The 17,901-nt window shown below is 36.0% G+C and overlaps 2 protein-coding genes across 3 annotated transcripts; one reads left to right on the forward strand and one right to left on the reverse strand.

The window, feature by feature from the left end:
- LOC129270599 (uncharacterized) lies at window positions 1-8,867 on the reverse strand. Of its 2 annotated transcripts, XR_010294948.1 has the most exons (8): window positions 8,531-8,816; window positions 6,481-6,572; window positions 5,228-5,375; window positions 4,799-4,855; window positions 4,054-4,152; window positions 2,986-3,108; window positions 2,044-2,465; window positions 206-1,431 (listed from the first exon to the last, which is right to left on the reverse strand). XR_010294948.1 is itself a non-coding variant. In XM_054907958.2 (7 exons), the coding sequence occupies exons 2-7, from the start codon at window positions 6,567-6,569 to the stop codon at window positions 2,373-2,375; spliced, it is 609 nt and encodes a 202-aa protein (XP_054763933.2). In that variant the 5' UTR covers window positions 6,570-6,572; window positions 8,531-8,867; the 3' UTR covers window positions 1-2,372. The 2 variants fall into 2 exon arrangements, 1 of the variants encoding a protein (XP_054763933.2); XM_054907958.2 differs by having other exon boundaries at window positions 1-2,465; window positions 8,531-8,867.
- Window positions 8,868-10,109: 1,242 nt separating this feature from the next.
- Window positions 10,110-17,901, forward strand: LOC129270551 (mucin-2-like). Its single transcript, XM_054907914.2, has 3 exons — window positions 10,110-10,384; window positions 11,157-14,122; window positions 15,129-17,901. The coding sequence occupies exons 2-3, from the start codon at window positions 12,720-12,722 to the stop codon at window positions 15,451-15,453; spliced, it is 1,728 nt and encodes a 575-aa protein (XP_054763889.2). The 5' UTR covers window positions 10,110-10,384; window positions 11,157-12,719; the 3' UTR covers window positions 15,454-17,901.

Below are 17,901 nucleotides of genomic sequence, written 5' to 3' on the forward strand. Positions count from 1 at the left end.
CAAAGTGCATTTGCCAAATTTAATTTCCCATACTTGGACGGAAATAAAACTTAAAAAAGAATAAAACAGCTGCATTATTCTTTACTTGGAGATTATTAACAAAGACTATTGTCATTACCATTTTTATCAAATATAAAACGGACTTATTTCTAGCATCAATGTCGTACGGTGTAGCTTAATGAAAAATAGAGATGAAAAAGTCTTCAGAACAAATATAATTTTTATTCGACATAATAAAACTATACGACATGAATACAAATATTGGCTTCAAAATATATAGAACGGATGTTAAAATGCTAAAACTTTTCAAATGCAATGTATTAAAATATATTCGAACACTGTAAAAAAAAAAACATTGAATCAGTAGTTAACACTTAATGTATTTAAGTAGAATTTACAATTTGTAATTATTTTTCGTTGTTTTTAAGTAGTTTCAACTTGTCTTTTAATTTACTTGATTTACTTGATTTATTTGGGTTCAATATACATTTAAGAAAATTCACGTATTGATAGCTTGCTTTGATTGAGTAAATCTAACTCAATTAGGCAAAGATGATTATTACTTATAAAATCATGTTGAATGTACTTATATTTTCAATTAACGCCATATTTAAATAATGCATGAATATTCATTAGAGCAAGTAAATGTGTTTTTTTTTTAATAACTGTCATTTCTATTTGTGTTTGAAATTGTTTTGGATAAGGGTGTGCTAACTATTGTATTCTTTTGTTGAATAAAAGAAAAAGCAACATTAAATAGTCATTTAGCAGAAAATTATTCTCACTGTTTTATTTGTAAGAATGAAACGATCGCGTATAAATATCAATGTCAGTACCTATACATGTACAGGTAAGTGACAATTCACAAAGTCTAATATTTGGATAAAACATGTATAAAATGAAAATGATGCCACCAAAAGTGGGACGATGGGGGAGCGGACTTTCGAATCACGAAAGTCCATCCACTCCCCCATTTGATATTTTCAAATATTTTGGTGATTGTTTTACTTAATTGAATTAAGTTATTGTAACTAAATCTTTTGAGTAAAATGGAAGCAAAGAAAATAAGTAAATTTTACTTAAAACTGCCAAAGTCATAAATACTTGAAAAAATTAAGGCAATTTTTTGCCACAATTTTATTAAGTAATTTCTACTAATTTTTTTTTACAGTGAACCATTGAATACATGAAATTAATGATTAAAATTCAATGAGAAAACCCTTCAGTGAAATAGAATAATGATATTTTGATCGAGGGTACATATCCTCATAAATCTTATAAAATCTGACTGAAATACTATTATTTCTGCTAATAGTTAAATAAATACAATAACAAACATTCATCTGACATGACTTCTCAAAAACATAACTTTATATTCTTATCAAAATCAAACAATAGAAAAATCAATTTCGAAATAGGTACTTTGTATTTCTTTAAAGGGGAATCCAGCCTTGGCCATAAAATGTTGTGTTGGGAAGGAGAAAAATAAATTAAACAGAATGGTGAAAGTTTTAAAGAAATCGGTCAAGCAATAAGAAAGTTATAGCTGCTTTAAAATTGAGATCACTAATACTATGTACATTTCAAATTGGCAACTGGGTAAGTAAATTATGACAAGGGGCAAGGACAACTTTCCCATAGGCCATGTACTTTATTATCAGGGATTTGTGGTTTTCTCATAAGTACCCATTCCCCTGGGGCAGTAATCTAAATATAACCCAGGTAGTATATTGTTCTATGTCCTCATGAAAGAAAAATATAATTTTAAAAATAAAACATTTGGGAAAAATGACATTTTAGCCATAATATGTATTGGAGTACATGGAAGAGTAGTCCTTGCCTTACATCACTATGCCATCCCATATGCGGCCAATTTGAAGTCTCCATGGGTATAGTGATTACCAATATTTACAACTTTTAAAAATGTATAACTTTCTTGTTGTTTGTCCAATATTATTCAAACTTTCACCTATCAACTTGTCTGATTTTTCTTTTCCTTATAAAAACAAGTTTTTATTTGGGTTGGATTCCCCTTTAATGTGCATTTATAAGGAAAATAACTCAATATTTGTATCAAAGTATGTCCCTTCTCTACCTGGCTTCTCGCTCCAAGATGATAGGTCTACGGGGGTGATACTTTGTGGAGCATTCCGAGTGCCTGTGTATATAATATCTATGGAACATTCCCCAGAGTGTGTAGAAGGCGCACACATACCGCAAGCCTAAATCAAATGTCTTGATAAAAATCATTGCAGAGCTTATGCATCGTTGATTGTTCGCACCATGATGATTTGCGGTATCGATGACTGGATACGTCACCATCTGTCATGGTATAATAATAACCGTATGGAAGTCCAACATCCGTGGTATAATCAAGCTATTCCATTATTTTCGATGGTTATTCCCGGATGTTCGTCAGGAGTGAATCCTAGGTTTTCCATCGCTTGCTTTGATGGGCAGTGAGGCTATTGTAAAATAAGTAAATAATAGACAGGATTAGCTTTCTTCAGAAGATAGTCGTAGTATCGTTTGCATTATTTGAACCAATAACACCAACAACCAAAAGAGAAAATATAGGAAAGATATGACACCTAGACACTGAAATGAACCATGTACAAATAAGGATAGCATGCAAATAGGTAGAAAAAAATATTGATATTGTACACCAGCCTGTAATGCTGACGGAGTGATAACAACCTTACTGATCTTTGTTCGCTCCGCCCCCTCCTTGTTATTTTTTTAATAAACAAAAAAAAAGTTAGCCCTAAAACAACACCTTTTTCATGCATAAGCTCTAACAACTATTGGTTAGAGTTTTAAACAACATGTTTAAAGTCTTAGACAAGTTGATTTAAGTTTTAAATAAGTTGTTTTAAACTGTAAACAAGTTGTTTAAAAATGTTGGAACAATTTCAAAAAAGTTTAAACAACGAGTTAGAGTGAAGGAATTAAACAACGTGCTGTTATTTTATTGTGTATACTCACGCATGTTTTATCAGGAGGACGACAGAAAGGTATTGAACAGAGAACAATTGCAAATAATGATGTCATCATTGCTGTCAGGGCTATCGTGATTCCAACGATATTCACAATGATTGCTTCCCTGTCCTGAAACAAGTCAAAATAATACAAATATTCATGCGTAAATGGAAATAATTTATTTCATTGCAAAATAAGAAGACTGAAAATATAATAAATAATAGCAAATTGATAATTGATTCTAAGAATGAGAGATGTAGGCCTATTATACAAAGTTTTTAGAACGAGGGAGATTTCTCTAGAAGTTTATTTATTTATTTATTTTGTTCTTATTGATAATTTATCTCTGTGAATCTAACTTTATTAAACCACGCGGGACCATTTTCTTAATTCAGTTGTTGCCCTGGCCTGTAATGTGCATTACTTATTTAGATCTAACATGTTTATGAGTGGTGTTAGTTTGGTGTTAGTGCAACTCCTACACTGCAAAACGCCGGTGTTGATTAAACAACAGCCCGGTATTTATGTCGGAAAACACCAGGGAAGGGTTGAAACAACACCAATTAAGAATCAAACCGATGTTGGTTTAACACTGATTAGTGATGTTTAAATCCATATCTGGTGTTAGCCTAAAGCCGAAGTAGTGCTGTTTCAAAACCTCTTTGGAGTTTACCGATATAGATCCCGAGCTGGTGTTAAATTAACACCGGTATTTTTGCAGTGTATGGGTGTTATAATATAACATTTGGTTATTACTTGTATACACACTGAAAATACTGGGCAACATACTGTCCACTGTGTTGGGCAATGTATGTTGGTAAAACAAATTATATATATATAATATATTCTTGGCAATTATTATCAATTTGAGCAAATTTATTACCCAATTCGGGCAGAATTTTACCAATAGTTGTGTGGATAGTATGTTGCCCAGGGTTGGTTAAAAGTTTGAAATTTTTTGCCCAACTATTTTAAGAGTGTACACTCTTTGTTATTATGTTTAATTCATGTAGGGTGTACATTTAACACCTCAATGTGTGGTTATCTACTGGGACCAATACTTTACATACTTACGTTTTGGATGTGATCAGTTGAAAGACCGATGCATAGGATTACAATCAGATCACTCGATATAACAAGAGATGCAACAGAGGAACCAAGAAAACCAAATACCTGTGGGAAAAATGATAGAAATTTCCATGTAAGAAAAAATAATCATCTCACTTACATTTTTTACTAAAACTTTTCACAAAATTTAGCAAAAATATGCACGAAATTATTCAATTTTACTTTAGAAAATGCAAGAGCGGTCTATTGACAAGCTCGCTCGCTTTGCTCCTTCGTTTTGAGTTTCTTTGAAAAATTATATTCATATTGCACCCCAAGGAAAACAAAATACTGATACGGTCATGTATATCAAGTGATGCATGGAAATAATAGTACTAATGATAATTAATGTAGATATAAATATTTACAATAATAATCATTTTGATCGCTTATATTATCATTTACTTTTAAAATACCAACGTCTCTATTGTCTCTACAATAAACAAGAAAAGCATCAGTGTAGAATTACTTCCTTTGATGCACCGAGCGTTTGATGTTGAAGCGACGGCTTGAGCTAAAGCCGGGGTAATAATAGTTCCGCTTTGTATCATCTGGATAAGCGTGATATAAATCCAGCTATTCTTATTATCACCCCTCCCCCACCCCCATGCACCCCGATCCATCAGTGTAGATAATGAAGCAAATACATACTTTGTGGCTTTGTAGAAAATGAAGTGTTTTAACAAAATATAATTACATTCAAAGCACTTACCAAACATCGCATCTTGTTTCGTGCCACGATACCAAATACCCCAGGGGCCAGGAAAAACTGTGTGATCAATTACGAAGAAAATTTGATATACGTGAGAAAATGAAAAAAATAAGGGTGGTTCTCTAGTAATCACCAATTAGAAATTATATTTAATCATCTTTTGGGAATTGACAAATATATGTATTAATTGGTAAAATGATAGCATCGATGTATAACATGTCTCACATTTTGTGTTTATGTAACTTCCTTGAGCAAAACGTTTTGTGGCTTTTTTCTTTAAGAGTGAAACTGGCAATTATGGTAGTTCCGGTAATTCACTTGTTAACATTCTTGGCAAAACACTACGTTAATAGGAAAAGCATTTTTAGGTATGAAAATTTATGAATTTCACACCAAAGAGAGAGTTTAGTTTTTATATATTGTACTTACCATACCTGCCCAAATTCCTGGCCCAAAATCATGGAACTCACTTTCAACAATAAGGGCAACAATTCCGACAATGATGGATGAAATAGCACACAGAATGAGTAATATACCGAGTGAAGTAGACACTTTACCATTGTAGTGCCTTACTTTCCTATGAAAAAATAAATAACATTTTACTTGCTCGCTGAATGAAGTAAGATACATTGAATTATTCCACTTAGAGAACAAAAATCGAATATTGGTCGAGAGAGGACTATATTATTAACGGAGTATAGAACATTCATTTTTATGAATGATTGTTATGAAAGAGATGGCGAGGAGCGAAGAGCTTTAAACTACGTGAACATTTTCTTGAAACGCCTTAATGATGATATAGGATAGCGAACATACGAACAAAGAAATCATGATTTAATAAGTATATGTTAAGAATGTTTGCCAGTGATCAAATTGACGTCAGGAATAGATCCACCTTTTTATTTTTTAAATTAATTTATTTATTTTCTTGCTTCTGCCAACACCCTTCATTGTGTTCGCAAAGTCCATTTTTAGCAACGCATCCGGAATCATGTCAATACCTTCACAGGCCCAGGCTTCAACTGACAAGTTTAATAATGGGAGAAGTTTGATTCTGTGAATTTCAAGCACACTCTGATCCTCAAGAATACCCTGAGAGGCTTATAACGTATTGCCTAGACACGAGTTTCTATGAAATAACCACCATCGTTACCATAGTAACGGGATATCACTCATTACCATCATGACTACTTGATCTCTGAGTTGGTGATCATTGTGATAATGAAAATAAAAATAACGATGATGAAAGTAATGATTACAATTATAATTATGTATAGAATAATAATGATGATAATAATAATAGATATTAATAATAGTTGTTATTATTATTATTATTATTGTTGTTGTTGTTCTTGTTGTTGTTATTTGTATTATTATTATTATTATCATCATTATTATTATTATTGTTATTATTATTTTCATCATTAATATTATTACTTTTGTTATGATAATAATCGGAACTGAAACATGTCATTCCCCTCTAGTGTTAAATTTACAGTATTAGTTAAACACAAATGGTGTTTACTATAACACCTTTAATTGTCTCTTTGAGTCTTTGGTGTTATGTTCAATCTCTATATAGGGTGCAAGGACTTTATGGTCCTCTATAAAGACACCAACCGGTGTAAGTTTTAACACCCAAGGTTTTTACAGTGCAGATATTGGTGTATACTGTATCTTACCCTTCATCTTGTGTGGATTCTTTCTTCAGACTGATGGAGTTTGCACGATTAATCTGTCTTTGGTACTGAGCAATATCTGCGTCTTCCATCGCCTGTTAGGAATCATATAAATCATATTGTTGAATTAAAAAAAAATATTGTCACTTTGTATAAGGAAATAATGGCTGATAATCCGAACTAAAACATGGCTACATTGGCTCAACTACGGAAGGCCAGAAATGAACACAGCCTTCAATGTAATACAACGTAAAGTATATAGTTAATCTCATGGTTTTAAAGATTAATACGAGTCTATGGCGAAACATGAAGGTTTCCTGAAAAGTTGTAATTGATGGTAAGATTCATTTTTTAATCTTTCGTCATTTTTTTCACTTTACACATTTTTCATATTCATGTATCGGAAATGCAAATAAATCCAGAGGCAGCGTCAGAAGACTTTGGGAGAAGGGGGGTAGGTGATCTCTAGATGACGTCCTTTTTTTATTGAATAAGAGTCACATAGAATTTGGCGACGTTGACTTCTGTTTCTGATACTCTCCTCCCTTCATTTTATTTTTTATTTTACTCTTCTGCGCCCCATCCCGCTGTTCTGAAGCCCCTGGGAAGCGTTTTATCAACATTTTTGTCCGACAAGTTTTCAGATCTGACATCTTTCCTTGATTTTGACTGGCTGAGAGGCACTGTTACTATGGTAACCGTCGGATAAAATGGGACTTAAGTTGTCGGATAAATTGTCCGACAAGTCATTTCATGAAACGCTCCCCAGGATGTGTCGAATGTCTCATAAAAACATTTTGTCACGAAAAGCTTGAACTTCCAAGCTTCATGGCATGCATACGGTGTGCTTATTCCCCCAGAATGAAGTAGGCCTATAACCTTTAATCAATCTTAGCAGTTGACAAATATAAAATGCAAGCAAATTACTTATGCAAGCAGAGCAAATAATGACAACAGTACGTTTGGGGCTGTCGCGAATTATATTAATCCAATTCTGCTCTCTTATATTTATAGGGCGTGGCAATTTAGATGTGCGAGATTATCATCTAAATTGAAATCAAGATAATGAGGCGTATACTGTCATACATTATTCATTCTGGAAACTATAGGTACCTAGGACTAAACATAAGGGAGTTTCCGCAGCGCGACGCATTCGACGGATTCAATAACATGGTAAATGCTTTGAAAACGCCGGTTAAACGACATAAGGTGGGAGGTCTTTGACGAAAATGTGTGAACCCGAACAGCAGTTAGCTCCTACGTTTCGGAGATGACGAAAATGGCAGATATGTCGTTTGTCTAGAATACAGGACGAAACTGCTGTTTTGATTCACAAATTTTCAACAAAAACTTCTTGGTTGTTCATTGTCATGAAGGGCATTTGACAATACATTTTCTATGTTCTTGAATCCGTCGTGCGTCATGGAGCGAAAACTCGCTATTAACAATATCTCATTGGATACATGTATAAATCATTGACGGGTTACCATCTCTAATGGCGCAGTCACATTTCACATGCGGCAGCCGTACGACGAGTCGAGTATCAGCTACATGTAGAAAGTTTGAATAAAAAGGAATAAAACGGCCGTTTTCGACTCGCCGTACGGCCGCCGTATGGGAAATGTGACTGCAGCATTACATATTGGATTCTTTGTTATGAAAGAGCGATACACTGTTTTTTTTTTCATAAAGAATACCATTCAATTGGTCATTAGGAATAATTCTGATATCTACTAATTCTGATTTTCATTTTTGGCCATTATTTTGAGTGCCAGCATTATCTCCTCAAATTATATTTTTTTACAGTAACAACGTCATCTTTTACAACATAAGCACATCTAATTATAATGTCGTCATCATACCATGGACCTATTCAGAAACTAAGATTTTTGTAGATGGATTAGCAATTGCATGATTATATATAATGAATCACGGAAAATCTCGCCATTCTAAAACCTGTATTGACATGTTCAAGAACCTCTTCGTGAAGAAATATACATCACAGTATACTTTACTAGTACTAGATATGAGAACTCCATAGATTATACTGTACCTTGAAAGTGTGTTATTGTGGTGTAAACATATACATGCATGTACATCTAACGATGATATCCGTTATAAACTGTCGCGATCGCTGATCTACCAATCGAGTTAAGTAACATGCAAATCCCTATGGATTAATTGATATTCCTCGAACGATCTTGGAGGTCGAAAACTGCGACTATGCTGATTGTTTAAAACGTTTTACATACAGAAGATCATGCAATCTCCATACATTTAAATTCACCGATCAGAAATGAAAGCGGTGTGGTTATAATGCTAACTATTATAACACGGGTGGGTAGTTAACGTATAAACGCATTCAGTGTCTATTTAGCCCTATTCCCCGTGAAGAGGGTACACATTCGTGGCAATAGGTCTTAAACAAACAATAGGGGGAAGTCCCAAATATCAGTGACATCATTTGAAATAGGTATGATCGAGTAAATCAGTACTAATATCGCGTTCCATTGTGTATTGACATTCTTAACCATAAATGTTCATTATATGCGTTTTAGTCGTTTCTTTCACGGAGCAAATCAAACAGGGTTCACGGTTCTTTTGGTAAAGCAAGCATGCAGATATCCTGTCTGAAAAGAATCGTAAAATATTTGTTATTAATATCCCTTTTGATATAAAAGGACATTCAGAGGGTAAGGAGAAAAGGCGTCGTGTTTCGAAGTATTTCTATAGTAATTGAAATCACACACGTCCCTTCTTGATTTTAAATTGCCCATTGTTAAACAATATATATATTTCAATCATGTATTATCACGTTTGGGTTATCAATTACATAAATGTAAAAGATGAACAATATTTACATTATCATAATATATCGTTTGCCTTTTAAGAAAACAATACTATTTACAGAGAGAAGGAATATCAGTGGAGTAAAAAAAAAACGAAAGAAATGAAAAGAAAATGGGGAGAACATATAGCTACGAAGATAGTCGGGGAGCCCAGAGACATACGGATGATTAAATGACAAAGAACATCTAAGAAGTCTTTGTCGAAAATTTGTGAACCGGAACAGCAGTTTAAATCAGAGCTGGAGAAAAATTGCAAATGATTATGTCGTTTGTCCAGAATCAAGGACTAAACTGTTGTTTAAAGATTCACTAATTTTCTACAAAGACTTCTTAGATGTTCTTTGTCATTTGACTGTGATACATTTACTCTGTTCTTGAAACTTCAGTACGTCGCTGAGCAAAAACTCCTAGCGTTGACAGTCACACTAACGAAGCCGAATGCTGACTGACCAAAGCAATTGCTTTATTTCCAATGACATATCAGTCGGTTTGCAGTCGGTTCCAGTGGTGTGTGACTGCGACATAAAATTTGATTAAAATCTCTGATTTAGACTTATTAGGTAAAGTCATGTTCTGCTACATTTGAAGATTTAATATATATATCGTATGGCAATGTGCCAACCGTGATGGTTAGTGACTATAATTCAACTTCCATAGGAGACCAGGATTTTATAACATCATTCGTTATCATTTTGTGATCTATTCCATTGGCTTTAAATTTTCATTCCTTTTTTGCCTGAATTGTGATAAATTTATACGTCTCTTTTTTTTTTTTTTCTTTCAGTGTGTTGTATATGGGGCTACTGCTTCAAGAAACGCCCTGATCACGTGAGAGTAGAAGATAGTGGCAATACAGATCCGCCTTCTCTGTACACTTCATCAGCTGCATACGATCATCGCATCGCATTTGGCGCCCAAACTGTGCCTATTCAAGTTTTGTCACACGATGGCGCCGTCATTCTAATTCCTCGAAATGCACGTGACGGACATAATTTGTATCACCATGGTAATGGTATGACGAACCTAGGAGAAGCGGTGCATTACAACGTGTGTTATAAGTAAGACACACACGATATATGACTTCTTAAATAAATCTTGGTTTATTATATTATTGCATGCATGAACAGAACTGCATAAATAGCATAAAACGAAATGGCACAAACTCGGCGTAGATTAAACTTTAACTCGAGAGGAATAAAGAAAAAACCCACAGCAGCTAGCTCAACAAATGAATCAAATGAGCTTAAGATTGCCACATGATATTTCACTTAAAAAGTATCGTTTCATAACTTGAAAATATTTTCAATTTGCTTCACCACAGCCTATTTCTGCACCTAAACCAATGATGGACCTAATGAATAACAATATCAAAGCAATGATGTGCGAATGCTTCTGGGCATGCCATCTAGGTCACCGTGAAGTTAAATATAATCCTTACCATGGGAGCATTTAATGAAAGGACTTGCCCGTTATATCCGACAATTACCTTAGTAACAGTGTTTCTCAGTCAATCAAACCAAGGAAAGTTGTGAGATCCGACTACTTAATGGCTGTCAATGTTAACAAAGCAATACCCTGACTGCGCTTCCGCAGAGCCTGCAAAGAAAGGGGTCATATTCCTCCCAGGATATATTTTGTTTTTTATTTCACTTTAAATCTAAATAAATTATGCCACACTGCACAGATGTGGATTTTTTTATGGTAAAAATGCGTAATAGTTCCTCAAAATGAATCAAAATTATAATATTTACTACTACATCATTGTCATTTGCAAATCTTTTTTTCCCGATACAGCCATATAAATTATTTTCTTTCACCTTTCCTATATAGTTCTATCAGCTTACCATCTTACGACCAAGCGATGTCATGTCCGGTTCTTCTTCCTACTTCTCGCTCTCATCAACTTCCATCCACAGCGACCCAAGATTCTGTAACACCATCAGAAGGTGGCCACGTGATAGAGGCACGTATGAATGCGTTGGAGACGGACGAGGAGAGACGCTTGCCCGACATAGGAGGCCGCGCTGATACACCAAGGGAATCTCACGCATCACAAACCACTCGGCATGCTCGACCTGATCTTTCTATGCACCGTGATCGAGCTGAGAGAACGTCATCACGCCCGGAATCGCACTCTCCCATCACTAATCTGATTCCTCATTCTCCATCTCCTCCTCCTCTTCATCCCCCTCCAGCGTACCAATCATTATCACAATAATATGCAAAAAAATACATTGTAGTCTATAAACGAATATGGATTGTGAAGTTGTGACTTCGAATCCCCATCATCTCTTCTTTAACCAAAAAGGCCCGGGATTAATTTGTGTCGTCTATAAGGACATTCAATATGATTGTGACTGATTGACTTCGACGTAATGTTCCCGATGCAATGGCTGAAACCAGCTTGGCGTCGAAGAGGCTTAAAACCCGCGCTGCCGAGTTCATGTGGGCTATGGGAGTTACAGCAACAGACCCAGAACCAAAATACCTATGTGCTCTGAAACACAGCAATCGATTAATTTGAGATTATTTGCTAATTATATTTCATATAATATGTAAAGGCTGTACAGTATAATTATGTTGAAGTAACGTCACGGATTTGGGGAAATAAAACCTGAATGAAATGAATGAAATCTTAGAGTGCAATTACGAACAATAGAAGAAAAAAACACACTCAGTATTCATGATTATGTTTATTTTCTGGTTTTGTCTGGGTGTATATTTGTATCCACCTCTTTCTTCTCCCTCTTCCTTCTTTCAATCTCAAAGTTTTTACTCATTTTGCCCCTCGAATTTTGTATAACCTTTCAGGACGACTTTTTGGCCAATATCCCGATTTGTAAGAGAATAATGTCCATCCCTTATCATTCAAATACAGTTACCATCAACCCACATTTTTTTTGTCGTGCAGTTTTGAAACCCACAGCCACTAATAATGGTAATCGTTCTATATGTATGTAATGTTTAACCTTTAGACTCGGGTACAGGTTGTTTACCGTGTTTATCAGTTTAAACAATCAAGTCGAGGTTCTGCTCTAACCTCCAAGTAAAATAGATGCGATAACGCATCTCACACTCCCTTACACGCAGTTTGTTGTAGTTTGGAACATTCTAATAGTTCATCCAATAAGCATTCACCTGAGTTGTTAAGAAATTTTGCAGCCATTCTTTTGACAAAAAATAATGCAGCAGAAGAAAGAAATTGACTCTGTGACCTGAGCCAGCAACAAGATAAATCGCGAAGCATATTTTATTTACGTTATGGATCTGTTTTAGATACGTATGTACTGCCTGCACGGAAACCATAATTGGCTTTCTGACTCTTGAATATCTGACCCGCAACGATTAAACCTGTAACGTCGATAGACGTAGAGAAAACCGATAACCGTCATAATGGCTGAAATGAATCCACGAAATGTGGAATTTGGTGGTGAAAATCAACAGACAACATTTGAATATACGGACGAAACATCGCCATCATCTGCGAATGACACGTTACAAGTAAATACAAACTCGCAAGAGACATATCCAGCCCCGGTTTCTCAGGAAAATTCTCCAACACCGGATAACTTGCTATTTCCAGAAAGCGTCGCAGTCCATAGAGACAGCATGGCATCTCTTAATAACTTAGCAGCTCCAGAAAATTTGACATTACCCAACAACTCTATACAACCGGACAACTTAACATCTCGTAACAACGCAGCAGAAGCTCCGGAAAATGTTACTGCTCCTAACTCGACTTCTCCGGACAAGTCTTTACCCTTGGACAATTTAACAATTCCCAGTAACTCAACAGCCTTGGAGAACTCTCTTTTTCCAGACAACTCCACATTCCCTGACAGTAACATATCCATGGATAACTTACCATTTCCAAATAACTCAACAGCTCCAGAGAGCGTTGAATCTCTGGGAAGCTTGGTTTGTCCAGACAACTCCACATCCTCGAGCAATCAAACTCATTTCAACCCGGCAACTACGGAAAGAGTTGAAGATCCAGAAATGTTGGTATCTCCGGAGAGCCGCACGTCCATGGACAATTCAATATCTATAAACAATGCAGCAACTCTGGAAAGGGTTGAGACTCCAGTGAGTTTGGTAGCTCCGGACAACTCCACATCCATGGAGAATTCAACTTCTCTAAACAACTCGGTAGCTCCGGAAAACTCGCCATCTTTAATCAACCCGGATTCATCTGTCACGAGGACAGTGCCAAGCCTCCCGAGCTTACCTGTCACTTCAAGAACAGTAATTTCTACCTCATCGGTAAGTCTAACGTTACCAATGGCATCAGTAAGGACCAGTCCAACATCACCAACCACAGCAACTCTACCAACTTCAACACCATCGCTTAGTCCAAATCTACCAGTATCCCCGACGCCATCAATCATCCCACCATCTAATACAATGGCATCATCGACATCGCCATACGAGCAAGCATCGACAACGACGACGTCCGAAGATGTCGAACCAACCTGCGGACGATGTCGATCTCTACTTCGATCACTATGTAGCACATCTCCGGACAAATACTGTTGCATCATCCCTGCCAAAATATGGCTCAAGTTCCGTCTCTGCGCCATCGTACTCCTACTCGTCGGACTCTTCCTCGTCATCATCTTCCCTCTTCCTGGAATGGTTCTCTTTCAAATAGCGATCGTCCTCCTGACTGTATCAGGAGTTTTCGTATTCATTGACATCGGAAGGGGAACCATCGCTAACTGTTGGTGTGAGACTGTTGAAAGGCCACGTCCTCAGCCGAACAGAGTGCGGACTATTGAAGTCACTGCAAGTGCTAGGTAAGAGCATGTGACTGTTTGGGAAACATCTTTGAAGTATTCATTAAATGCCTGAATAATCATTTTGCATAGTGTCATTATTTTTTTCTGATTCAGCCCTCATAAGTTGCCGTGTTCCTTTCAGAGGAGTGTTATTGTTGATTCGTGGTATTTAAAAAAAAATATTCTTATTGTTTTGATGTTACTTTAGTTTTGCTTATGGGTAACAATACAGTGCAATACAGTCTTTAAAATTTTAGTCGGAAAAGGTAATGGATATAAACTATGTTTAGATATATGGTGATAACTCTCATGACTTGTATCATAGGACGTAAATGTTTTGGATGATATTTTCAATAATAATCAAACAAATTTATCAAACGGATCATTTACACTCACTAACTGCCATTGTACCCAAGGTCTATCTAACATGTTTACCTTTTAAACGTTACTTATTGACTGGACCAAGAGCCAAGGTTTTTTTTTAAGTCAAGCATCCTAATCACCATACTCATTGGCCCATTGAACTTATTATTGGTATAACTCGGCCAATGGTTATCACACCCCCTTCCACTTTGCTAACAAGCGATGTTAAAAGGTGTGCTAGGGACGATTAAATTTTCCTGAAAATTTTTCAATTAACTATGCTTAATTAATAACTTCTTTTCCCCAAAATACTTGAAGAGCAATTTGTTGATAAAATTGGTCAATGTTCGTGATGTTTGCTGAACGCCCTCATAAATAGTGTTATTTGAATTACTTTGATAAGCGCAAAATAGTTAAAATCGGCGATCAACATAATAATTAGCAGTGCTGCTACTAATTCATCCGTGTCTGCGTACGAACAAAATTTACAATTTAAATGCCAAATTGATCTCACACATGTCATCTTCTCTCATTTGATTTGTCTTAATGATAAGTTTGCAGTATGATTCGTTATGTTTATATCACATGGATGCGCCAATTTAGGCCTGCATTATAATCATACCACTTTTATCACATCACCTCTTTTTTTTTCTCCACTCAGGTTTGAAGAATACGACAACCCTGCCTTCTCCGAGGGCGACCATCCACCCGATTACGCCTCCGCCATCGCTACAACTCCAACCCCTCTCGACCACGGACACCAACGACCACCGAACATCACCATCAACATCGAGGCCTCGGAGCGCGGAACAACGGGTGACCTCGCCTTTGATCCTACTTTGAGCCCAAGCTCGATTTTCTCCTTCAGCGAACCTTACTCGCCACGGTCATTACCTCCATCGTATGATGACGTCATAAAAGAAGATAACGACAGGCAGAGGTCAAGGAACCGAGATGATGATACTCCTGGACCAAGCTCCTCCTGAATTAGCCTTCAGACAAGGCCCCGTGTTTGACGTGACGTGCATATCAGAAAAAGAGCGTCTGGTAAAGAGAGACCAATCGCCCAAACCCGGGTGAAGGCGCCATCCTATAAGGAAACTGGGTGCATTCACTGAGTCAGCGCTAGTCTCGCCTCAGTCCTTGCGTGGTTTGTCAAAAAGCTACTCCTGAGCAAGTTCGATCTTCAATTCGAATGAATAAATTTCTGTATCATGGCAAAGGAATATTATTTTTCAACATCTCCATGACCAGAAACACTTGAGACTGGAGACAGAAATTTCTATAGGCCTGTCCTGGGCAAACATCAAAGTTTGTAAGCAGATAAGAGATGACTTTGCAACATGATATGGAATTATATTTAGAAACAAAATCAGAGATATATCTGGAAAATTGTAATCAGTTTCAACTGTGTAAACGTTGGTTTCATTTATCGTGTACATTTTAATGAAAAAAATATCATGACATCCGTGATCGGCACTAGTGACAAGTATTTAACATTATTTCACTGCAGGTTTAACCTACCTCAAAATAAAGAATAATTTTAAAAAGAACAATTTTATATACCGCAAATTCGCAAATTGCCTCTGAGCGGTTAAGAGAAAGGAAATATGAAGTATAAAGGAAATAGAAATAGAAATACGTTGCACAACAAAATGTTTCAAAGCTAATATTACAATTTACAACTTTTTCTCACCAGATCATGAATAAATAAATACCATAAAATGGGCCAATAAACATATGATACGATCAATTTAAGATTTAAAAAAGATGGGTTTCAAGCATAACTTTAAAGGTATTGTTTAACTTTGTGAGCAGCCAATTTAAAAAATTCTCAAACCAAGATGAAACATGTGTACAAGTGCATGTATTAGAACTAATAAACCCTGAAAACAACCATTATTGAGAATGAAAAGCTAAAACTACAAGGCAAAAGTGTATGGGATGAAATTCAGATGGTGTTTTCGGTCACTTTATATTTCAATTTTTGAAGCGCTAAATAATTATTTTCGAACGCAATTTTTTCTTGGCTTCATTTTTGTAACATATCACAGACACAGGTGACAAGTGTGACCTTCTAGCTCAGATTTTTTAAAAGTCAAACCAATGTTAACCAGTCACTTTAAATGTATTAACACAGTTAGCATTGCGAATTTGTAGGGGGAGATTGTTCCAAAGAAATGAAGCTGCAGAAGAGAAAGAACGCTGACCGTATTGTTTGTAAGAATTATGAGTTTGAGAAAGAAGAGATTGAGAAGCAGAACGTAGAACTCGAACTGGCTGATATCGAGGAACTAGTTCAGAAAGGTATGAAGGAGCTAGACCATGATATGACTTGAAAGCAAGAAGAAGAATTTTGTAGGTGATATGAGAAATAATAGGAAGCCAGTGGAGTTTGCGAAGCACAGGAGTAATGTGGGAAGAACGAGGGACACAGGAAACAAGACGAGCCGCGGTGTTTTGGATGCGCTGGAGCTTTGAGGTCAATTTTGTGGAAAGGCCAAAGAGAAGGGAATTACAATTATCTAAGCGAGATGTGATAAAAGCATGAATAAGACGATGGGCTGTATTCTGGTCAAGAAACCTACGGATTTTACTTGTTTTTCTTAAAAGCTACAAAGGCAGACTTACATATAACATCAACATTTTGAGACATGGAAAGGGATAGTTCCATGACAGCACCAAGATTCCATGATCTATGATAGTAGAAATTCCCATTATTACACTCACTCACACACACACACTCTCTCTCTTCTTTTCTTTATTCCCCTCTCTTCCGTGCTATGTACTTTTACATGTATTTTCAATTTTGGTTTATCATGATGGGGATACATGTCAGAATTTAATACATTCGTCCCCAACATGACAAACAACATTCCTATGTGTGTTAATTTTTCTTATGATGTAGAATTCGTGTAAATTGAGCTTTTTTTTATTTGATATTGAATGTATTTTATGTAAATGTTTGTAAAGGGTTATGGTTATGCAATTCGGCTTTTCAGCCGCTATAGATAACCTTGTTGCTATAAACCGTTTTCAATAAATAAATAAAATCCAGCAACCATGTCACAACTCTGACAATGCCCTAACTTCATTGAGCAATGTAGCTAACAAGTCCAGAAAGAAATCAGCGACTTGGATGGTCTGCGAACCCACGACCGTCTGACTGCAAGGCGGGAGTCAGAAGGGCCTACAACCAGGCCACGCCGTTTCTGAATGTTTCCATACTGCACACATTTTTGATATCTTATCCCGAAATTTCGACGAACAGTGTTCGACTTCTTTGTGTTTAGTGAACTTCATCGTTTGTGAAATTGAAGTTTATATCAAATTGATCAAGAAAATAAATATTTGTTTGTAAAGCAGACTCGTTCGAACTTGAATGGTTCGGATGAAGCGGATTAAAATCTGGGAAATCCAGACTAAAATATTGA

The sequence above is a fragment of the Lytechinus pictus genome, chromosome 10 (genome assembly GCF_037042905.1).
Source record: "Lytechinus pictus isolate F3 Inbred chromosome 10, Lp3.0, whole genome shotgun sequence".
In the NCBI taxonomy this organism is placed as follows: domain Eukaryota; kingdom Metazoa; phylum Echinodermata; class Echinoidea; order Temnopleuroida; family Toxopneustidae; genus Lytechinus; species Lytechinus pictus.

Excerpts from the sequence above, each read along its gene's own strand:
- LOC129270599 (XM_054907958.2), bottom strand. The coding sequence starts at position 6,569 with ATGGAAGACGCAGATATTGCTCAGTACCAAAGACAGATTAATCGTGCA. Across the intron at positions 4,856-5,227 it reads CAGGAATTTGGGCAGGTATG|TTTTTCCTGGCCCCTGGGGT; the intron begins GTAAGTACAATA and ends TTGATCACACAG. Across the intron at positions 3,109-4,053 it reads CAACTGATCACATCCAAAAC|GACAGGGAAGCAATCATTGT; the intron begins GTAAGTATGTAA and ends GACTTGTTTCAG.
- LOC129270551 (XM_054907914.2), top strand. The coding sequence starts at position 12,720 with ATGGCTGAAATGAATCCACGAAATGTGGAATTTGGTGGTGAAAATCAA. Across the intron at positions 14,123-15,128 it reads GAAGTCACTGCAAGTGCTAG|GTTTGAAGAATACGACAACC; the intron begins GTAAGAGCATGT and ends TTCTCCACTCAG.